Source organism: Neltuma alba, unplaced genomic scaffold (assembly GCF_004799145.2).
Source record: "Neltuma alba isolate B1F8T4 unplaced genomic scaffold, ASM479914v2 tig00011597_pilon, whole genome shotgun sequence".
In the NCBI taxonomy this organism is placed as follows: Eukaryota; Viridiplantae; Streptophyta; class Magnoliopsida; order Fabales; family Fabaceae; genus Neltuma; species Neltuma alba.
In genome coordinates this window covers 21,596-45,378 of record NW_021636249.1, presented here as the reverse complement: position 1 = coordinate 45,378, position 23,783 = coordinate 21,596, and the positions used below count along the sequence as shown (strand labels likewise).

The 23,783-nt window shown below is 34.5% G+C and overlaps 3 protein-coding genes across 3 annotated transcripts; 2 read left to right on the top strand and 1 right to left on the bottom strand.

The window, feature by feature from the left end:
- Positions 1-2,393: 2,393 nt before the first annotated feature.
- On the top strand, positions 2,394-6,138 carry LOC114715529 (putative leucine-rich repeat receptor-like protein kinase At2g19210). The gene is made up of 8 exons (XM_028900399.1): positions 2,394-2,514; positions 3,464-4,007; positions 4,117-4,577; positions 4,674-4,812; positions 4,992-5,063; positions 5,195-5,266; positions 5,421-5,501; positions 5,583-6,138. Exons 1-8 carry the CDS (start codon positions 2,394-2,396, stop codon positions 5,920-5,922), a joined length of 1,830 nt encoding a protein of 609 aa, XP_028756232.1. The 3' UTR covers positions 5,923-6,138.
- Positions 6,139-18,861: 12,723 nt separating this feature from the next.
- Positions 18,862-19,804, top strand: LOC114715544 (uncharacterized). The gene is made up of 4 exons (XM_028900412.1): positions 18,862-19,104; positions 19,197-19,300; positions 19,401-19,473; positions 19,555-19,804. Exons 1-4 carry the CDS (start codon positions 18,997-18,999, stop codon positions 19,690-19,692), a joined length of 423 nt encoding a protein of 140 aa, XP_028756245.1. The 5' UTR covers positions 18,862-18,996; the 3' UTR covers positions 19,693-19,804.
- Positions 19,805-21,572: 1,768 nt separating this feature from the next.
- LOC114715528 (uncharacterized) lies at positions 21,573-23,468 on the bottom strand. The gene has a single exon (XM_028900398.1). It carries the CDS (start codon positions 23,466-23,468, stop codon positions 21,573-21,575), a length of 1,896 nt encoding a protein of 631 aa, XP_028756231.1.
- Between the last annotated feature and the right edge of the window lie 315 nt (positions 23,469-23,783).

Genomic DNA, 23,783 nt, shown 5'->3' with positions numbered 1-23,783 from the left:
TTTGGCCAAAAGTGAAGTGAAGCTGAAGAGGAAGAAAAAATGGAATTGAAAAGGGAGACAAGGTATGGAGGATGAGAGGCTCCGTAGTTGCTTGGGAAGATAGAGTAGGTCTATGAATTGGGAGAAAATAAAAATTTGAAAAGCTCGCAAATCACGGGTTGCCATACATGGCTGAATCCATAGGTTTAAGTCTAGTGCAAAAAAATTTTATATATATATATATATATTATACTCCTATAGTTTTTTTTATAAGTCACTTCAAATATGTTTGATACAAATCAAAAACAACATTAAACTTCACTAACTCGTATTTAAAATTAAATAACTTTTCAACTTTATTCCTATTTAATATACATTATACCTCATATAAACAAAGTTAACATAATAATAAATAAATAGTAAAATTGTACGTGCATAAAAAAAAATTTCTCTCAACGCCCCATAAATAGGACCGAAAAATTTCTTTTCTTTCTTCTCTATAAATAGGACTGGAGGAATAATTCCTTTTTTATTTATCCTTTACATTTTGATTTAATTTCTAACAGTTTTAAAAGTAATATTAAATCTATGCATATTCTAGATTCCAAAAAAGTTTAACAATAAGATCATATTAATATATCTATTGCCACCTATTTTTATTAGTAATTAAAATTTACTCTTATATTATGTCTTATTCTCATTATTTTATCTAAAGTATTTACTATATTATTAAAAATTATATTATTTTAATTATACTAATTTGACTCCCGTCTAACTTTGATCTCACCTACTACGTATTAACTATGGACTCACTGTTTGTACCAGTTAAGATTTGCAATACCTTTTATGTAACATTTTCATCCTTATTTAGGGTGTGTTTGGATGAAACCAAACCATGGTTTGGAAAAGTGATTCTGGAGAATAGATTCTGGGAAGAATAGATTTTGTGAAAAAGTGATTCTGAGAAGTGAGAGTGTTTGGATAATTGTTATCAGAAGCACTTTTTATATATACAAATTACTAAAAAAAAGACATAAGTTAATATGATAATTACAGAAAAATAGATTTTATGATATATTTTAATTTGAAGGGATAAAATTGTTAATAATATATTTTTTACCAACATAATTAATAATACATAAGATAATATAATTAATAAATAATTAATGTGTATATATATTTATAAAATATAAGATTAAATATGTTTATCAAAAAATATGTTTATAAAAAAAAATAACAAGATACATATCATATAGGCTCTCACACTCTCCCTTTTTTCTCCAACAGCAAAAAAATTTTACTTTTTCCAAAACCATGGTTTTGGCTTTTAGAGGGGGTGTTTGGGTGATTGACATCCCAAACCATGGTTTGGGTCCCCAAACCATGGTTTGGGGTGTTACCCAAACACACCCTTAATGTCAAATCGACTAGTTATTTATTGCTCCTTACGTCAACGGAGGTGATCCAATAGCACATAGCCGAATACCTGACGTGGGATGCTGACGTCCCTAACATCTCCCACGAGTTTTGAATGATTGATGATGAGCAATTGAGCATTAGACAGGTATTAAACATGTCTAACAGTCTCTGAGGTCTTATATATAAAGGTTAGTTAAGATATTTATTTTAATCCTAAATAAGACTTTAATTTATTTAATCACTTAAATTTATAATTTGTTTTTCAAATTATTCCTATTCATAAAGGGATTCATGTTATTTAATCACTTGTTGTAAAAATTAAAAATTTTTTACAGCAGATTAAGATGAGAAAAATAGAGATTATAAGAGGATATTGGAGGAGAAAATAAGAAAGAGTTCTCATTCACTTCATAATTTTTTCATTTCATAAATTTAAGTGAATGAAAAAGAAGTAGTGAATGAGAACTCCTTCTTATTTTCTCCTAAATTATCATTTTATATTCTCCAATTTTCTCATTTCAATCTTTTGAACTTTTTTAATTTTTATAACAACATCTAAATTTTTTTTCAAACTATTCCTATTCATAACGGGGTTTACGTTAATAAGGTGGTGATCAAATGAAATTTCTTGAAGAAACCAATATATATTTATTATAAATTATAAATTTAATTAATTTTTTTAATATCTTTGAATTAATTAACCAGTTATCTAACAACTTAATCAGCAGAAAGCAGATCATAGACAATGAGTCCAAAAAGAATCAGACAATATAGTACATATGTGTCGTTTTCTGGCACAGTGAGGAGGTGAAATAGTGGAGGAGGAAAGGGTACGGAATTTGGCAGACGAATGGTTGCAATTAAACCAATCAATAATTAAAATACTACTTAAATAGATAGAAGCTAAGCCACCCTGCCCGTTGGTACCTGGAATTTCTACTCAAAAGCACCCACCGCCATTTTCGGCTTCCCAGAAGAGTGACAATAGCATGAAGATGAAAAACAAGAATACACCACAATGGCTTCCTGTCTTGCAAGGTTTTGCTTCTTTCTTCTTCTTCTTCCTCCTCCTCATCAGCTCACCACAGGCTCTGGCAGATCATACTGGCGATTCTGGTAAATTTAAACCTCTCTTCATCTCACCTCTCTTACTCTGTTTATTAATTAGTTTAAATCAGTTGTTCTCTCTCTCTCTTTCTCTATATATATATAGATATGTGTGTGTGTGTGTGTGTGTGTGTGTGTTTCAGGAGCTTTTTGGTTTAAGTCAAGAGTCCTACGTCTTCAATTGTTTAAAAGTCTGATTTTAAGTTATTATTCTGGTTTTTTTCCCCCCAGCCAGCAAGTTATTATTCAAGACTTGATGATGCCTGTTGTATGGTGTTTAATTTTTAGGTCCTCTGCCCTCGTTTATTTATTTATCTGTAAGTAATTTTATTTATGAGTAACAGCTGCTCTTTTTTCAAACGATTGTAATTGTAAACTACTAAACTTATATTTTTAACTTTATATTTATTATTGTTTTAGATAAAATTAAAATAAAGGTACTCAAATATAAAGGTCAAAAACGGATTAAAAAATAATTTTTATGTAATAATTACATAAATCATTTAATAGATGTTACTTCCGATATGTCATCATTATCTAACTCATTAAGGGGAAAAAAACACATAAATATAATGGATACTCCTTAATTCCGATCTCAAATATATGTCACCAGTGATTTAAAAAAAAAACAGTTAAATTAATTAAATTTGATTCTAAATTGAGTTAAATAAATTTTCTCTGTCTTATTATATATCTCAGTTATTGACATGCAATAAAAAAGATTAGCGCTAATCAAACCTGGCGTTTGGGGGGATGCTTTTGGCTCATGGCATTGACTGACTTGTTTTTGCTTTTTCCGCTATTTGTTTATAATATAGGCCATTTATTTAGGTTTTTAATCTACTCCTCCGGTCCTAGATAAATTTACACGGCAAAAAAGGTTCTATATGTAGAACCGGAGGAATAATATATAAAGGAACTCCAGAGTGATTATTCCACTCGAATTTTCTAATTGCAGACGGCGGCACAAGGATTGATTGTGGGGCTAGAGAGAGTTACACAGACCCAAAAACCAACTCTTCTTACGAAGCAGATGATGCTGAATTCGGCGAAGTGCGCAATGTATCGTTGAATTACAATAAAGAACAGATTGGGAATCAGCTGAACACATCAAGAAGCTTTCCAGAAGGGAAAAGGAACTGCTACTCAGTGCCCACACCTAGCCAAAACCCATACTATCTCGTACGGGCATTCTTCGCATATGGAAACAAAGTTAATAGAACAGGAATGCCATCGTTCGATTTGTACATTGGTGTCAATTACTGGGAGACAATTAACCCAACAGATGGAGACATTGTACGTTTCGAGGTCATTCATGTGTCTCCAACTGATGACGACATCAATGTTTGTCTTGTAAACACAGGCCAGGGAACACCCTTCATTTCATTGTTGGAAGTATTGCCATGGCGGAGTTCTAGGTATGATCAGACACCTTCGAGTTTATTAATTCTCGTGTCACGCTCCAAGCTGGGCATGTCAAAAGAAGATTCTACCTACATCAGGTAAACGGTCTTTTGTTCATTATGTAATGGTAACTGTTCCTTTTTCTTTTGGCATGAAGCGTGTAAAATTTCATTTCTCAGCACAAACAACAGTTTCTTAATTATGCAGATACCCAGATGATATCTTTGGAAGGTCCTGGTTCAACAGACAAATGGGAAACTCAGTGCGAATCAATACATCTATGGCTATTGACAGTAATACAGATGAAAATACTTACAAACTGCCAAAAGAAGTGTTGAGTAGTGCTGTTCAGGCTGGTAGTGCCAATTATTCCCTGGATATCGACATGGATTATCCAGATGGTGATTACTATGTGTACCTTCATTTTTATGACTTCGAGAATAAGTCACAGAATCAGCAGAGGAAGATGGTTATTACTTTCAGTGATGGGGTTAATGTGTCCTTCACTCTTCAATACTTGAAGCCCACTACTTTTGTCAGGAATATCAAAATAGGGGATGATGTTAGTAATATTTCCATCAGATCAGACTCTCAATTACCTGCCATGCTCAATGCTTACGAAATCTACAGAGTTCTTCCCCAAAATTCCACCACCGATGGAAGAGATGGTGATGAGTTTAATTGTTTAATATTTATATTTACATATGTAATTTATTGTTTTCCAAGTTTTTATAATGATTCGTAATCCCTACTTGGAATAACAGTTGCTGCTATCCGAGACATTAAAAAAAAAGTGTATGGTATCAAAAGGATCAGTTGGCAAGGAGATCCATGCAGGCCAATGAACTATACATGGGAAGGTCTCACCTGCAACGATAATGGCACTCCAAGAATCATTTCAATGTGAGTAGAAGATAAATTCTTATATTTTAAAACTTGCAGAATGAAGATATCAAAAAGAGAGTGTATATATGTGCTATCAGTTCATACCAGTCTCTCTTTTCTTAGTTGCTCTTGTGCTTGAATGCAAAGCAACGATTAAGAACCTTCATTATTAAACTGATATGATACATGAGCTGCAGAAACTTGAGCTCTAGCAGCCTGTCCGGTGAAATAGCTCGTTCTTTCTCCAATTTCACAGAATTGACTGCCCTGTAAGTGTCTAATTAATTATTGTCAACGTTGGCAAAAAAGAATAATTAATTATTGTCGCCATTTTTTATTTGCTGGTCACGTTAATTGTCAGCCACTAGCTCATCTAATACTTTCTCATTCACGTTTCCAGGGATTTGTCAAACAACAATTTGACGGGAGAAATACCAGAGTCTTTAGCAGAGCCAGAAAAATTAAAGCTTATGTAAGTTGTAACGCACTCATGCGTATATAGTAACAATATAGAGTAACTTCCCACTATAAATACTCTTATGGCAGTTAGCATATATCCTTTTATGTTTTGGGTTTAACGTTGTTATTAACACACACATATCTTACTCTAATGTGTTGATTTGCAGTAACTTGAAAAGGAATAATCTCACAGGTCATGTTCCAAAAGTTCTGGTGGAAAAGACGCGCACCGGCAAGTTGACTTTGAGGTTTGCTCTTCTTTGTGACAACTAATCTTTATACATAATGAATCTCAAATTCTAATTCCTTCTCTTTTCCAATCTGGCTAGTACGGATCTGAAGTACCCCGACCGGACGAGTCCAGGCAAGACATTTGCCATAGTGGCAGGAGCGACAGGAGGAGCTGCAGTTGTATCAGGAGTGACACTGACATTTGCTTTAAGGTTGAAGTTTTGTTGGAGGTGTAAGAAGAAGACTAGAAGAGGGGGAAATGAGAGGAGAGGTCAGAATGAGAGGAGAGGGCAGAATGATGATGAGAGAAGATCAGGAAAGAGGGAAGAAGAGCCCAGAGATGATGAGAGCGACACGGAGAGTGGTGATGTTACTGTTAAGCCCACCATCACTGAATCCCTAGTTAGCAAAGCCAGCGAGGCTATCTCATCTCTTTAGATGAAGTCTTGAGATCGGTGCTGCTTTGGTACTTGTATTTTGCTTGTGTTGCTGGAGAATGTTTGTTATCTATATGGTGGCTAATTAGGAGGGTGTGTTTGTTTGTGTCCATGGGATGAACAAAAGAAAGGATTTGATGCCCTGCTTTTCATGATTGTGTGAATCACTTGCTTGGCTAATGTACAAACGTATGTTATCTCTTTGTTTGGATAGAAAGAAAATCAGGAAAGAGTGAATATTAGGAGGATAGACTCGCCAAAATAGTAATTTTTTAAACTATATTTGAGAGTTTCTTTCTTAGTACTTCCTCTTATTTTCCTCTCACTTGTCTCCCATCGAAGTATAGTCTAAGGGTGTGTTTGGCATCACGTTTTTCGATCTAAGCTGACTCCCCAACCAGCAAAGCTGGACTTGTGTAATTGGTACCGTTTGGTTTAGGGGTTTGGCAATCTAGCTTTTGTGTTTCAAATGGGTTTTTTTTATAAGCTACATCATCTTGCTTTTGACGTTAGAGACTAACGGTGCAGTGGAGAAAACTGTTAAATAGTATTTATTATTGTGTTTTGGTTTCTTTACCTAACCATTTACTCTCTTTTGCATGCATATCTTCTCTCTGGAAAAATCCAAAAAACGTGAAAGAGCAGAGCCTACATCTTCTAATTTTTATATATATATCCAGTAAATATATTTAATTAAATATTTTAGTATTTTTCAATTTCTTCCTAATAATAGATTAATAACTCAACGAACATTTGACATATTACAGCAAAAGTACACCTTGCTGAGGAAAAGGGGCATTGAACATAGTAGAGTTAGATAAACAGAGAATTTAATGACTTGTTTGGTTTTGCTTTTGTTCTCAAAACAATTTTATAAAATTGTTTTTAAAAACAAGTTTTGAAAACAAAAAAAAATTATTTGGATAATTGTTTTGAAAAATTACATTTGAAAACAAATAAACTCAGACCGGAAGGTGAAACTTTGATGAGAACTCAAATCATCAAGGGGGAAAAAAAGCCATTGAGCACAGAAGAAAGAGTTTTCCAATTGTTCCAAATAAAAAAAATATGAAACGCCAAAACGAAAAACAAGAAAAAAAAAACTAAAACAGTTTTTTAGTTTTTGAAAATAGATTTTTTTTGTTTGTAAAAACACTTAATTATCCAAATAATTGTCCAAATAAATGAGGATGTTGAGATGGATGTGTGGTCATACAAGAAAAGATAGGATTCGAAATGAAAATATCAGAGCAAGAGTCGGTATGGCACCTATCTAAGAGAAAATGATTGAAAATCGCTTAAGATAGTTTGGACATATGCAAAGAAGGCCATTGGAGGCCCCGGTGAGGAGGGTAGATCATACAATATGGAGTCCTATAAAAAGGGGTAGAGAAAGACCGAGAAGAATGTTTAATGAGGTCGTTGAACGAGATCTCCAGGTCAACAACATATGGAAGGATTGGATTGTTGACAAAGCATGATAGCGTCGTGTGATTCATATAGCTGATCCCACCTAGTGGAATAAGGCTTATTGTTGTTGTTGTAAAAACACTTAATTAAAATTTCACCAAAAAAAACACTTAATTAAAAACAAATAGTCAAACAGGTTTTTTTTTTATTTTACTGTTTTTAAAAATAAAAATTGTTTTCAAAACAAGAAAACAAACAAGGCCTAACTCTTTCTGATTTTATTTATGGTTTTGCCATAGCTTTTTTTTCTTTCCCTTGAAGAGTTGAGCCTTAATGTATGTTGGAAAATTAGATGCGATGTGCGTATACGGTTGCATTTAAGAATCTCCAGATACTCACTCTTTTGTCAACAACGTGCATGTAAATTTCTTACACTTACGACTCCCCCTTCGCCCAATATATATTCTCAGAATCAACAATGTTTGGTTCCTAGAATGCCTACTCAACAACACCCACCCTTCATTACATATTTTTCAGGAGCTTTTTGGTTTACGTCAAGAACCTAATGTCTTCATGATGCCTGTTGCCTGGTGTTTAATTTTTAAGCCTTCTGCCCTCATTTATCTATTTATTTAATTGTCATTTTATGAGTAACTGGGACTCTGTTTTTTAAGACGATTGGGTAGGGGTTTAATTGTAAACTTATATTTTTAACATTATATTTAGATAAGATTAAAATAAAGACAAAGATATCAAAATAAACTTCAAATAATCATTTTTATTATTTAAACAAGATATAAAGGGTGAAAAGGGTCAAAAAAATTTTGATGCTAAATATATGTTACTTGTACAGTATTTAATGATTATTGTGTAATTTTACCTCAATTTAATTCTTGTTGAAAGGAGAAATGAGAGAGGTGAGAATTATTCGTAAATACAAAGAGAATTTTTTTTAATAAGAATAAATTTAAATTTTTTATTAATTTAAGAAATTTTTTAGTATAAGAATAAATTAATGATCTCAATTATTGGCATGCTGTAGAGAAAAAAAAATTATTGGCTTATTGCCAATCAAAACAGGCATCTAGCAGTTTGCTTTTCGTTCTTAGCATTCACTAAGCGTCCATTTAAAATGACTTATAAATAGCTTTTCAATCATAGTTTATAAATTATGAAGTAAATACGTAAAAGGAGTTTTATAGCTTGAGTTACATGAAACATGTTTATATGTGTTTTTAGACATGATTCCGAACAGACACTTTCTATGCCAACAACTTTTTGGACTTGTCTGTTTTTCCCTCTTTTGTAGCCAGCAATGGAAAATCAAAGAAAAACTGTAGTTTGGAACTGCTAATAATAAATTTATTAGAAATCTTATATCATATATTTTCGGTGAAATTTTTTTGTATATCTATTGATAATATTGATGATTTATAACTATTCAAATGTACTCATTAAAGACCTACGTCCCATTGCATTTCACTTTCATACAAATAATAGATGGTTACGTGGCTTCAATTCCTATCTTAGGGGGTGTTTGATAACTCCAAAAGCACATTTAAATAATATTTTTGTGTAAATTGAGATAATTCCTATCACATATTTACTTCGTATACTATAAAATTACTTTTGAAATCATTGTTTGATTTTCACCCAAATACCCCCTTACTGCTGTTTCCAACAATAATGAAACGTGTCAGACTTATTTATGATTTAAATTAAATTTGTGTTGCTCTAGGGGCATAAAAAATTGTGGTCCTCTTTTTTTTTTTTTGGGTTATATTGAAGCTGTCAACTTTGTTCCGTTAGAGGCAGTGATGGTGAGCGTCCTTCTAACGATTTAGCGGAAGAAATTAGGATGATATTGCGTAGGGATTGGCAAATTAAATTTGTTCATGTTCATAAACAAATGTTTAGTTTTTCTGATCATTTAACTAAACTCTCATTTAGAATAGATAGTAATTATTGTGTTTTTAATCACCCTCCATCTCCCCAGCAAGACATGGACTGTGACTGAGGGAACATAGGCTTCTTTTTTTTTTGGTTCGGTTTCTTCAGTTTGTACTCGTTAGCTTTTTAAGCACACACTCGGGTCTTGCCTGGCTTTTATTTCATTTTATTTATTTTTCGTCTTGGACGTGCTTGGCTAGGCTTGAGTATGACTCACTAGGACTAGGTACCCACTCCATTTAAATATTTTCACCAAAATATATACCCCTTAATAGAGCTCCAACTTAATTAGATGTCTTAAAAAGTCATTAGTTAAAAATGCCTTATATAATTTTGAATGGAGGGAGTAAGGGCAATAGCAGAAAAATAGTACAAATTATTGATACATTAATTATTACTCTCTCACATATTAAATGTAAGACTTAATTAACTAATTTATGAATATTAAAATATTAACTAAGTTGATTATTTATCATTATCATGTAAAAATTGTGTGTCCCTATCCTAAATTATCCCTCTTTTAATGAGCGTACTAAATGCGTAAGAGAAAATAATAGAATGAAAACAGCTGTGAAATTACTGAAAGTCTTTTTGACAACAAAAAAACAAGAAATGAAATAAAGTTAGGATAACCCACATCCATCTCCATTCTATATTTGCGGCGGAAAGAAAAAAGAAAATTTAACTTAATTCTATTAATTCTGTGAATAGGTTAAAAGATACATTTTAACTTATACTGGTTCCTTCTATTTACAGGATCAGAGGAGGAGATGTAATAAATTAGGTATTTTAATAAAATATCATTGCATTTTGTTGCAATATAAGCTATTTATTTACTTTTCAATCTAAACATAGATAACGTCAAAGTGACTATTATTTGAAAACATGGTTTTATTAATATTGATGTTCATTTTTATACGACTCTAGTTTTCTAGTTGCAGACAGCATAAGGATTGGTTGTGGGGCAATAGAGGATAACATAGACCTAAAAACCAAATCTTCTTATTACTAGGCAGACGATGATAGAGAGCCTGTTTGAGAAAGTGTTCAAAAACATTTATAAACAAGTTTCATGTAAACTGAAATAAAATTTTTTTATATATTTATTTCGCGTTCTATAAATCATGATTAAAAAACTACTTATAAAATATTCCAAACATGTCCAAATTCGTTAGATATGGCAAAGCAGATGGAGACGTTGTACGTTTCGAGGTCGTCATTATATTCATGGAACACCCTTCATTTCATTGTTGGAGGTATTGCCATGGCAGAATTCTAGGTATGATCACACAGCTTCGAGTTTTCTTAGACTGGTACATCAGGTAATAATCTTGATCTTTTGTTCATTACTTCATTAAATTCGCAGACAACGTAATGATAACTCTTTCTTAATTAGGCAGTTACCCTGATGATATCTATGGAAGGTCCTGGTGCAATAGAAAAACGGGAAACTCTTAAAGTAAATTCTAATCATTGTTTATAAATTATAATACTGTTGTGCTGAGACTATATAGTGGTAAAACTTTCATAATAAAATAAATTCTACCTGTCGCACGCACGGCGGGAAAATCAATGCGAATGGAAAAAAATAATAATGCAATTCTTAGTTTTAAACATGTTTCTTCCCATATATATACATATATATATACTTCCCCGATTCTTAATATAACGGATAATTAAGGAGTTGGGAAAAACATTTAGGGTGTTTTAAAAAAAATTATCATACTACCTCCGGTCCTTAATATAAGACCCCGTTTGACTTTTAGTTTGGTCCTAATTATAAGACCCCAATCCATTTTGTCTCTCATATTTATGCATTTTTTTCTCAAGATAGTCCTTCTAATAACGATAGTTCTAACCAACACACTTAATTAGCAAGGATATTTTAGGAATGACAACACTTATTTGTTACAAATAACTAACTTAACTTATTTCCTTAATCTCTTCAAATTAGTCAACTGGGTCTTATAATTAGGACCGGAGGTAGTATTGGATAAGTATATTGTTTTAAGTGTCCGACCTGCTCTGGTGGTCCACCCTTGCCTTGGCATCCATCGAGCACGAAATGGAAACCCCTGCCTTGTTCCATCTAAGAAGTTAACTCTCTGAAGGTTTTTTTCCCCCCAGTCAATGAGCTGCCTCTCATTAATATGATTACCCCAACTATACATATGCGAGTATATATATCATCTATGATAATTTTCACTGTTCACAAATAGACTGCTACCTCTATTTTGATATTATTTATTCAAAATTTTATCTCACAAATTAAAAAAATAATCCGTACATAAGAATTATTTTTATTTAATAATTAATATTGTCTTTAAAATTTTAAAATACAAATAATTTTGTCTTCAAAAGTCATACATTTATAAGATAAAAGGAAAGAAAAGTTGTGTAAACCATAAAATAGAGCTACTGATTATAAGAGATTATACATTTTAAAATTATTTTGAAGGATATAAGAACCGGAAATTTTAAATATGATATATGACAGGAAATTGAGGCATATTATGATAATTATAGGAACTTTGAGAATTCTCTCAAATAGATGTATTGAAATTTTGCTCCAAAAAAATGTATTGTAAAACAAAATAATGTTAAATAGAGTAGCCTCTTAAAAGTTAAAACTAATGATATGATGTACATAGTCTTTCTCTTCTTATTCCAATAATTTTATTTCTGGTATATAATATTCTTTTAGTAATAAATTTATGAACTAATTAATGAGTTTGGTTTAGTTTTAAATCTAATATCTTAATATTACTTTATTTCTTAAATTCATAATTTTTTAAACTATTCTTATTAATTAAAAATAGTAAAAGAAGGATTTTATCCAAGAGGTACTGATTAAAAAAATATTTTAAAAAATCTCCATTTATTGTAAATAGTTAACTTAAATTTCTTTTAATATTTATAAATTAGTTGCATTCTGTTACATCATTCTTTGAAGCTGATGGACTAATATTAGTATCCTTACACTTCAAATATTATAAAATTTGAACATTAAATATTTTAAAATGGTATCAGTATTAGTATCCTTGCAGGATTTTTTTTTTTGTAATATCAATATCAATTCTTATTAACTAGCATTTGTTGAGAATGGATATTGATATTTAACCAAAGAACTCTTTGACTACTTATTATCTCTTCTAACTCTGAGTGCTGAGATGAAGAGAAAGATTAAGGTGGTTGGGAATTACTATCTCCCATCCTAATTATAAAACCTTATTTATAGTCTATAAAAAAGTTCATGTAATTGGAACCGAATGTAATAGTTGGTGGGCCCATCCTAAACCTGAGTGAGTCAGGATGTGTACAGTCGAAACCTGCCAGGTGCTAGCATGTTCGAGTAACGGTCCTCTTATTTTGGCCTTTTCTTTTGTTGTAAAAATCATGTTGCGCTTAATTGAAGAAGTGACTAATAATAAGTACGATAAAATTCTTACATAATGACTGGGTGGGGATTTCTTACCCACGTATTATTGTCTTGAGTTAGCAATAAATATTTACCTGAAAAAACAAGTGCGATAGAATCCGTATCCTTTCTCCTCATGCGCTAAAATGCAGCAGAAAAAGGAATGCTAGCAACAAAAAATGAGAAGGAACCGTAGCCTATCAGAGGGGCAGTGGCGCAGTTAGAAATAAAGATTGATCGTTTTTTTCCATCTAAAATACCATAAACTCTTTTTACGTAGATGCATGAGCTCGTTCATTTGTATGGATCAATGTGGCAACGATTAAAACATAAAAGAATGAAGAAATTGACAAATGCCCGTAGGCACAGGAAAAGTACGACAATCCAATGATGAGAGTTTTCGTGTACATGCATGATTTTGTACAGAGGTGGTTTTATTGTGGCTGGCCCCCGGGGTTTGCCTTTTTAGACAAAGTCACAAACAGAACAAAGCATAGAGACGCGCAAAATGGAAGGCACAGGACAGGCAACGGTCGTTCCCATGGCACCAATAATGGGAGTAAATTGGGAAGGCCTTCTTTGCACCGGCCTCCAAACACTTCATCATGATTAATCCAGTTCTTAATATAAAAATTAATTAATTAATTTAAGTAGATTAAAAAAATAAACTAAGCTAGTTGTTTTTAATAAATTAAGTGTTGTTTTTCGTAAAATATCTTTACAAATCAAATATATTAGTTAGAACTACTATTATTATTAGAATTACCTTAAAAAAAGATAAATACGAGACGCAAAATAGATTGAGGTCTTATATTTAAAATCAAAATAAAAGTTAAGCAAATTCTTATATTAAGGACCAGAGGTAGTATAAGTTACTAGGGCCTTCCACGTTCGCAAATCTTTTCCCAACCTTCCAACTTCCCTTTTTGTTGCCTCACTGGCCACTGCCACTGCCACTGCATTCTCTCACCACACTAATTTGTACTACTTTCGATTTTTAATATAATACCTCATTTAATTTTTATTTTGATCATAAATATAAGTTTCCAATCTATTTTGTCTTTCATATTTATTTATTTTTTATTAAATATAGTTGTTGTATATGTTAAAAATTCCATCACATAACAGTTTTAACTAATACACATAATTACTAAGGATATTTTAGAAAAGACAACACAAATTTATTACAAATAACTAATTTAACAAACTTTTTTAATATATTAAAATTAGTCAACTAGCTTTTATATTAAATATCGGAAGTAATATATTATAAGATTATAACCAATCATCATAAGCTTTAGCTTGTATATTAAACACGTCTAACAACCTACAATGAGCATTAATTACTGTCCCAGATTCCAAAGATTCTAAATATAGAAGTTGGTTAAGGTATTTGTTTTAATTTTAAATATAAAATTTCAATTCATTTAATTTTTCAAATTTATAATTTTTTTTAAAATTATCCGGTTTACATTAATGGATCAGTGATCGAATGAGACATTTTGGGAAAATCAATATATATGTATTACATGTAATTTTATTAACATATATAAATTAGCTAGTTACTTGTATAGTATTTAGAATGGAAGAGAGCATATTACATAGAGAATGAGACTAAGAGAATCTGACAATAGAATATGTGTCGTTTCTGGCACAGTGAAGAAGGTGGAATTATGGTTGACTAATGATTGCGGCTAAATTAATTAGTAATTAAAATAGGGGAAAATGCCAGAAAAATGCACCTCCAACTCCAAAAGCCCAAAAACGTCCGCCGAATTTCAGTAATCCCGTTTTGGTACCAGCAGACCATTCTGGGATTATTTTCTTAGACAAAAAGACCAAACCGCCCTCAGTGTTATTTTAAACAAAAGGTGGGAACAGAGGCGGTTTTTCGACTCTCTCATTCTCGACCCCTGTTGCAGCCGACGGAGCGAAGAAGAGAGGAGAAGAGAGCGGAGGAGGAAGCTACTACCGGCGTCGAAGAAGAGAGAAGAGACGAAGGAAGAGCGTTTGGTGGTCACCGTCGAAGAAGAGAAAGGAAAAGAACGACGGAACGGCTACATTGTGGCAATCGATCGAAGGTGAGGAAGAGAGAAGAGGAGGAATTTGCGGTGAGACAGAGGTAAGTTTGTTAACATTTCTTCCTTCTCTGTGTTTGTTCAAGTTATATATTTGATACTGCTACTACTTTTAAGATGTCGATCGAATGTGTGTGAGAGGGAGTGGGCAGTTTCTGGAGATGAAAATGACAAAGTGAATGTGCAGAAAGTGGAGGACCCAACTAGATTGCTTGCATTTCACCATATGATGACTGATATACTTTCAGGAGTGTGGACCACATACACAGCCCACAGCCCCGTACCTTTTCTTTTCTTGTTAATGATTTCACTGTTTCATCACTACTTTATCTCTACCTTTTTGTTCTTTTCATTCACATTTCCCACTCCTCCAGCCCAGCCACCAAGCTATTCCTGTCAGCTTAATTAACATCGATGACACTGTTATCTCTATGGACAATAATTGTCTTTCATCTATTAGCCTAAGTTAAGTGCATATTAGTATAATTGTATAGTTTGATTTAAGGTATGAATCGCAGTGATGGTGTGGGGGAGTATGTATAAGGGTGTAGAGGGGGCCAAACTTAAAATAATTATTTGAAAAAAAGGTGAATGTACCCACTGTCATGTAAATATATATATGTTGTTAATCCCTACACTGGAGTTGTAAAATTGTAACCGAAGTTGGAGAAAAGGGTTTGTGTTTTCTTGAAAATGCTGTTGTGAATAGCCATACTGAAGTTGTAAAAGTATATGTAGATGTTGTTAAGCCGTACACAAGGGTTGTAAAGTTGTAACCGAAGTTGGAAAAAGGGGTCTGTGTTTTGTTGAAAATACTGTTGTGAATAGTCATACTGAAGCTGTAAACATGTATATAGATGTTGTTAATACCTACACCGAAGTTGTAAAATAGTAACCCCGAAGTTGGAAAAAGGGGTCTGTGTTTTCTTCAAAATGCTGCTGTGAATAGCCATACTGAAGTTGTAAATACTTATATAGATGTTGTTAATCCCTACACTGGAGTTGTAAAATTGTAACCGAAGTTGGAGAAAAGGGTTTGTTTTCTTGGAAATGCTGTTGTGAATAGCCATACTGAAGTTGTAAAGTATATATAGATGTTGTTAATCCGTACACAAGGGTTGTAAAGTTGTAACCGAAGTTGGAAAAAGGGGTCTGTGTTTTGTTGAAAATACTGTTGTGAATAGTCATACTGAAGCTGTAAACATGTATATAGATGTTGTTAATACCTACACCGAAGTTGTAAAATAGTAACCCCGAAGTTGGAAAAAGGGGTCTGTGTTTTCTTCAAAATGCTGCTGTGAATAGCCATACTGAAGTTGTAAATACTTATATAGATGTTGTTAATCCCTACACTGGAGGTGTTAAGTTCTAACCGAAGTCGGAAAAGGGGGTTTGTTTTCTTCAAAATGTTGTTGTGAATAGTCATACTGAAGTTGTAAATATGTATATAGATGTCGTTAATCCCTACACTGGAGTTGTAAAGTTGTAACCGAAGTTGGAAAAAGGGGTCTCTGTTTGCTTGAAAATACTGTTGTGAATAGCCATACTGAAGTTGTAAACATCTATATATATGTTGTTAATACCTACACCGGAGTTGTAAAATAGTAACTCCGAAGTTGGAAAAAGGGGTTGTGTTTTCTTGAAAATGCTGTTGTGAATAGCCATAATGAAGTTGTAAATACTTATATAGATGTCGTTAATCCCTACACTGGAGCTGTTAAGTTCTAACCAAAGTCGGAAAAAGGGGTCTGTGTTTGCAACAAAATGTTGTTGTGAATAGTCATACTGAAGTTGTAAATACTTATATAGATATTGTTAATCCCTACACTGGAGGTGTTAAGTTCTAACCGAAGTCGGGAAAAGGGGTTTGTTTTCTTCAAAATGCTGTTGTGAATAGCCATACCGAAGTTATAAATAACTATATAGATGTTGTTAATCACAAGTTCCTAATTGTTTTCTGACATGCTTGTATTAATGTGTAATGTGCAGAAAAAATGGTGTTGGAGGGAGAGACATCAACTTCAAAAGGGCCAAGGAATGGGTATGTCTTATTTAGAGAGGAATTTGCTCAAGGGAAAAAATTCAAGGGTGTAGTAGATAGAACTAACAAGGCGAAAGAGGCATGGGCAAGGCTCTCTATTAAGGAGAAGAAAATATATAGTGAAAGGGCCAAACAAATGAGGCCGGAGAAGAAGAAGAGTAAGAGAGTATGGAAAATGTTCACCCGTTGCTCTGTTCGTCAATTCATGTCACTGGCGGAATTTGTTAAGAGTGATGAAAGTTTAAGACAAAGGATAGAGAACATAGGATTCTCTAAGTTGTTGGATGTGGAAATTGACAAACTCCCACGTGAGTTAATTGTAGCTTTCATTCAATCGTACGATCCAGCAACACATCAGTTCCGATTAAGGGGGAGGACAGAAGAAGTTGAGGCAAACGATGTGGGAACATTGCTTGGTGTGCCCCATACTGGGGAAGAGGTAAAAGGAGATGTTGATGAAAATCATGACACATATAAGAAGCTGAGGAGAAAGTATTTAAATGTTGTTTATAGCAAGATATTAGCTGACATAAAAAGTGGGACGGATGATGAGCATTTTGAACTATTATTTATGTTGGTCACACTTGGCACATTTCTAGCTCCAACTTCAAGTGCAAGAGTTGGTGAGAAGTTATTAAGGGTGGTATGTGCAACTATGAATGGATATGAACAGTATGATTGGGCAACGTACATCATGAATGACCTCTACAAGGAAATGGAAGATTATGTGAATTTGTTCAGGAAGGAGAGGGATCCGTGCTGCACTGTGGGTGGCTGCCTGTACTTCTTGGTGGTATGTTTAGAGCAAAACATGTTGTTCAATGTTAATGTAACTGTTTAATTCAATTGGCTAATGCGGTGTGTTCTATGATTGTGGTTGCAGCTATATTTGGGTGAGAAATTCCCATTGTCAAAAGCTACTAACCATGACCCAACAAATGCTATTGCATATTGGACGGATAAGAGAATAAAGGAATTGGTCAACAAAGAGTCAAAGAGTAACATAGGCCTATTGTACAAAGGGAAGTCTACAAAAGTGGTCGAAGATACAATAAGTGTTGCTCATCTACGGCCGGTATGTTTGTAGTTTTGTATGTATAAAATTCATTAGTATGTAAAGAGTTTAACTGTTTAGCAAATGTGTTAGCAGGAATTGAAGCAAGTGCATCGAAGGATGATGGATGCACTTGAGGAAAGCCATAAAAGGCTTAGTAACCAATTTGCAGAGGAGCTTATGAAGGTGCAGCTCCATCTACAGGGGATGCCAAGTTCAAATCTGAGGGACCTTGTTGACAACACACGCGATGAGGCAGTGATTCTTCCATCTGATGGTAAAGGTGAAGAGGGAGGTAGTGACAAAGGTTATAGTGATGGAGATACTGCTGAAGGTGAAGCCCATGATCAGGAAAGAGGTAGTGATGAAGGTGATGAGGATGGAGAGGAAGGAGACAGTGAGAAAGGTGATGATGAAGGAGATAAAGGGGTGGAGTCATCAGATGAAGAGACTGACAAGGGAGAAGACCAAAGGCCATCAAAGAGAACAATCATTCCAAGTCGTCAAGTAACTTCTCCATGGATTTCCATGTTGAAGCCTGTTAAGAGGAGAAAGAGAGTGATAACTGAGAAAGACAAGTTTTTCAACATTGTCTCTCGTATGTGTTCACGGGAGGAGGGTCAGAAGTAAGATATGCCGTGCATGGAACATTGAAAGCAGGAAATTTTTTTCATCTTGTTTTGTTATTGTTGTTTTACTTACATATGATGTATACATTGCAGGATTATGGTTACAATGTGTGATGAACAAATTGATCGGGATCAATTGCGCACGATAGGTGGAATCGAAAGAGTGAGTAGCCCTCTAATAACAATGGTCGGTAGGGCATTAATGGCAGAGGCAGGTGAGGGAGGACAAGTGAGGCGACACATTTTTGATGCTGAGTTCATGGTGAGCCCTGTGGTGTGTACGGTTTGTTTGACAATTACGGGTTGTGATGATTAAACTAATATGTTGTTTTGTAGATGAAAATGCTTGGTAACCCTTCTCAGTGGCGAGCATCAGAGAACAAACGTGCTATTTTGCCACAGCATATCGGGTACAACCTAGGTGACTGTGATTTAATATTTGGACCCGCAATTGTTGAGTCTCACTGGTTTTGCTTTGTGTTGGAGCCAAAAACAATGCATTTTTATGTCCTGGACTCCATGAGGCTGCCTAATGATATGCCAAAGAAGACCAAGAAGAAGGATTCATTGGAAGAAAAAAGGATGTTTCATCTTCATGCATGTGTAAGGACTAAACTAATGTATCTGTGTATCACAAGTGCCCAATGTTTCCACCTTTTTATCTCATATTTTGGATTTCTGTTGTCGGTTTGCAGAGAGACAACTTTTATGATATAATTGCATTAGTCAGACCTCAACTTGTTGGGAAGAAGCCTAAGACTGATATTATTTTTGCACCTGTTCCACAACAGAACAACTTGTATGTTGTGTTGACTGTTGACATTGTTTTCTAGTTTAAGATGTGAATTGCAGAAGCAGACATACTAACTTAAATGTTTTATTTCCCATTGGATGTATAGGAGAGATTGTGGTGTTCATGTGTTGATCTGGCTAAGCAAATGGGTCCCGGATGTGACATTTGACTTCAATGAGGTATGAAAGTTGTCTGTAATTAATGATTAATTATTTGCCAGGTACGGTGGACATTAACATATGGACCTGTCTTATATGCAGAATCATGTAGCTGAGTTTAGGCGTGAGCTAATGTGGTGGCTAGTTAATCATCCGCAAAATTCAAGTCGTGAAGAAGCCTTAACTCTCCTCTCAGAACAGCAGAACAAGACAACCACCAAAAGACGACGTTTGTCATAGTACTTAGTAGGAGGTTCCTTTTACATGTCTATGTGACACTCTGATGTAGTTCCATGTTATTTAACTTGGGAGAACATTTATGTACATGGCAGAAGGACTGATTTCAAGATTAGTAATTGTGTCTTGTTAGCAACGGGTTCATACCATTTGCGACATTAGTAGTCAGACTTTATGGTAAATTTTAACAGCAGCATTATATATGTTTCCAACTTGTGTATCGGTTTTCACAACAGCATTCACGAGATGAAAACAAGTACCCCTTTTTACAACTTCAGTGAAGCTTTTAACAACTTCAGTATAGGTTTTTCACAACTCATGTATACCCGTTAAGTAATGGGTCCCTTGCACGCCCACACCCAAGTGGGAAACGTGTTGAAGATCGGGGAGAAATTTTACAACTCCAGTATATGCATTAACAACATTATTATACGTGTTTACAACTTCAGTATAGGTTTTCACAACAGCTTTCTGAAGATGGAAACAAATACCCCCTTTTACAACTTCGGTGAAGCGTTTAACAACTTAAGTATAGGTTTTTCACAACTCAAGTATACCCGTAAGCTAACGGGTCCCTTGCACGCCCACACCCTCGTTGGAAACGTGTTGAAGATCGGGGAGAAATTTTACAACTCCAGTGTATGCATTAACAACATTATTATACGATTTTACAACTTCAGTATAGGTTTTCACAACAGCTTTCTGAAGATGGAAACAAATACCCCCTTTTACAACTTCGGTGAAGCGTTTAACAACTTAAGTATAGGTTTTTCACAACTCAAGTATACCCGTAAGCTAACGGGTCCCTTGCACGCCCACACCCTCGTTGGAAACGTGTTGAAGATCGGGGAGAAATTTTACAACTCCAGTGTATGCATTAACAACATTATTATACGATTTTACAACTTCAGTATAGGTTTTCACAACAGCTTTCTGAAGATGGAAACAAATACCCCCTTTTACAACTTCGGTGAAGCGTTTAACAACTTAAGTATAGGTTTTTCACAACTCAAGTATACCCGTAAGCTAACGGGTCCCTTGCACGCTTGTACCCTCGTTGGAAACGTGTTGAAGATCGGGGAGAAATTTTACAACTCCAGTGTATGCCTTAACAACATTATTTTAAATTTTTACAATTTTAGTATCGGTATTCACAACAGCTTCCTCAAGATGGGGGAAAAAACCCTTTTCACAACTTCGGTTAACCTTTTAACAACGTCAGTATAAGGTTATCACAACGCAGGTATACCTGTTAACCACCTGGTATACAGGCGTGCTTACGCCCTCTTTAGAAACGTGTTTACGGACTAAACCCACTTCAATATGCGTTCCCAACAGCATTTCCAATAATGACTAAACCCACCATATTACAACTTCAGTAAACCATATAACAACCCCTAAATAACGTTTCAACAACTCGAGTAAAAGTTTAACAACTGTCATAAAACAAAATGATCAGTAATACCCATATTTTTAACTCAGTTCAAATGAAGTTCATATACGATGATCATACTTAAAAACATAAAACATAAGGCAACAATATCAAACATGAATAATAAGGGGACTCATCTTGCAACTTCTGTCATTGTTAACAACACAGTTAAAGGAAATAACAACTTCAATATAGGTATTTTCCTATAACCAGATCCTTCCTGACAGTACTTACAATCAGTGACAGGCTAACATTAATATTTCATCCCCACTTAATGTTTTCTTGTCACTGACATCAAAATACACATTTCACTGACTATGTGTGACTTACGATGTCGACTTACCACATGACACAACCCTTCATCCAAAAAAATATGAAGAGTTGCAAAATATTTACAAGCCACAACAAAAAATAACCTTTACAAAATAAACCCACACGTGGACTACCAATTTTAACTTGGGTTTGGATTTCTGCATGTTCTTTTACTATGCCCAGGTTCATGACACTGTCCACAGTGGTAAATCTTCCTGTTTTGGAATTGGGATTCCCGCCTCCTAATTCTTGGCCTTCCCGAAGGTCTACTAGTTGTAGGTGGGTATAGCCACACTTGGTTTCCTATATTTTGCAGCATATAATCATTAGGATTAGGCCTGTCAATTGTCACTACTGGAATCATGGTGTTCCCATAAATCTTCTCTTGGGATGTTATTTTATAACAGTCCTCCACAAAATCATACACATTTGCATGAACCACCCTTATTGCAGCACAAGCGTGTGGACACGGAATCCCTGTCATTTGCCATGCAGCACAAGTGCATTCATGTGACTGAACATTGACATATAAGGCTCCACGCGAAGTATGTACACAGACCCTGCCACCTCCATAAGGTTCACCATGCATATGAATCGATCTAGCCACATTTTCCATCACTTTTCCATCAATGTTTGGACCCACACCATTTCTCCAGTTCCTCATTGCCACACTTGCTGCGAACATCTTCCTTGCAACCTTCTCACGATGTTCATGAATAAGTTGGGCAACATTATGCTGCCTTTCCTTTACAATCCAAGCATTGAATGACTCAGCAATGTTCGTTGTTATGTTATCCCACCGTTTATATGCAAACTTGCTCATTGCCCACTTATGAATATCACCATGATTGTTAAGCCACTGAAGTAACTGAGGACTGAAATTTCCCATCCTTGTCATTGCCTTATCAAACTCAACGTTAACCCTTGCATATGCAATGTCATCAAGCAACTTTAATCCAACTTCCTTACTAATACCACTAGTTCTCCTCCTACCTCTGTATAATTTATTCATTTCAGAGCTGAAATTTTCCTTCACGTGTCTATAACAGTATGCATGACGGTCACCTCCAAATATTGCTCCAACAGCTCCTATTATTGCATTGTGACGATCTGACACAATAATTAATTGGATTGCACCAACTATCTGTTTTATCATGTTTAAGAACCATGCCCACTCCTCATAAGTCTCTCCTTTCACAATAGCATACGCGAATGGTAACAATTCATTGTCCGCGTCATATGCTGAGGCTGATAGCAGTGTTCCCCTATATGGTCCACTCAAATGTGTTCCATCTATGTACAGTATATGTCTTGCCCCAGACAAAAAACCCTCTATGCAACAACCATATGCTATGAAAACACGCTCAAATATATTGTTAACAGTTGCTACCCATTCAGCTACCGTCTTCTCATCGGTTTCCTTCAATCGTTGACATATCCATGGTATCAACATGTATGACTGTTCAGGCCTCCCTTGTATTTCCTCTAATGCTTTTTCCTTAGCCCTATATGCTTGCTTATATGTCAACTTCACACCATAATCCCTTGCCAAGGTCCTCCTTATTTCATTTGGACGCTTTTCAGTGTGATCCCTTACCTCCTCAATGATAATTGATGATGTCAAGGCTGCTCTTCCACCATGTGTAACTTGCATCATCTCTTGGGCATTATGCACATGTTCATTACTCAGTCGAGTTACAACGAGGAAAGGACTTCTCTTCGCAGCTACTCTTGCTATTATCCGCCAAGGACAACCTTCAACTTTGCATTTCACATGCACACATTCCTCACAATTTTTGACATATTTGTACTCGAAGTTTTCTGCAATACTAAACTTATATACTGCCTTTCTGAATTCTGTGGCATTTGCAAAAGTTTGCTTCTTTCCTAACAACAATTCCTTCCACTTCACAGCATTCATCTCGGGCATTGGTGTTGGTGCAATCTCTACTGTACTTACTAGCCTCACATGACATCCCCCACCGCCTTCTCTTACACAGTCACCCCCATTTTCATCACAAACTGTTCCGTCCATATTATTCTCCCTACTTGACAAAAAACACATTTGTTGTGACAATCCCAAGTAGTTGTCAATGCTGCATGCATAATTACAACTTTTGTTAGCAAATTCACAACAACAATATAACAAATAACAACTAAAATAACCATAAAAAAACAAGTCTCACATTTGTGGATCATCCATTACTTCCGGTGTACTCTCCTTCAATGCTAGATACACATGTGCACTAGTGTCATTATACTGAAAAAGATTATCAACTTCACTATCATCAACCAAATCTACTAATGCCTTATCATCGAGGCTCACTGTATATTTCATGTCACAAATATT

Bases quoted from the DNA above. Each gene is read 5' to 3' on its own strand.
- LOC114715529 (XM_028900399.1), top strand. From the start codon at position 2,394: ATGAAAAACAAGAATACACCACAATGGCTTCCTGTCTTGCAAGGTTTT. The intron at 2,515-3,463 runs GTAAATTTAAAC...TTCTAATTGCAG, and splicing joins AGATCATACTGGCGATTCTG to ACGGCGGCACAAGGATTGAT. The intron at 4,008-4,116 runs GTAAACGGTCTT...TTAATTATGCAG, and splicing joins GAAGATTCTACCTACATCAG to ATACCCAGATGATATCTTTG.
- LOC114715544 (XM_028900412.1), top strand. From the start codon at position 18,997: ATGCATTTTTATGTCCTGGACTCCATGAGGCTGCCTAATGATATGCCA. The intron at 19,301-19,400 runs GTATGTTGTGTT...TTGGATGTATAG, and splicing joins GTTCCACAACAGAACAACTT to GAGAGATTGTGGTGTTCATG. The intron at 19,474-19,554 runs GTATGAAAGTTG...TCTTATATGCAG, and splicing joins TGACATTTGACTTCAATGAG to AATCATGTAGCTGAGTTTAG.
- LOC114715528 (XM_028900398.1), bottom strand. From the start codon at position 23,468: ATGGACGGAACAGTTTGTGATGAAAATGGGGGTGACTGTGTAAGAGAA.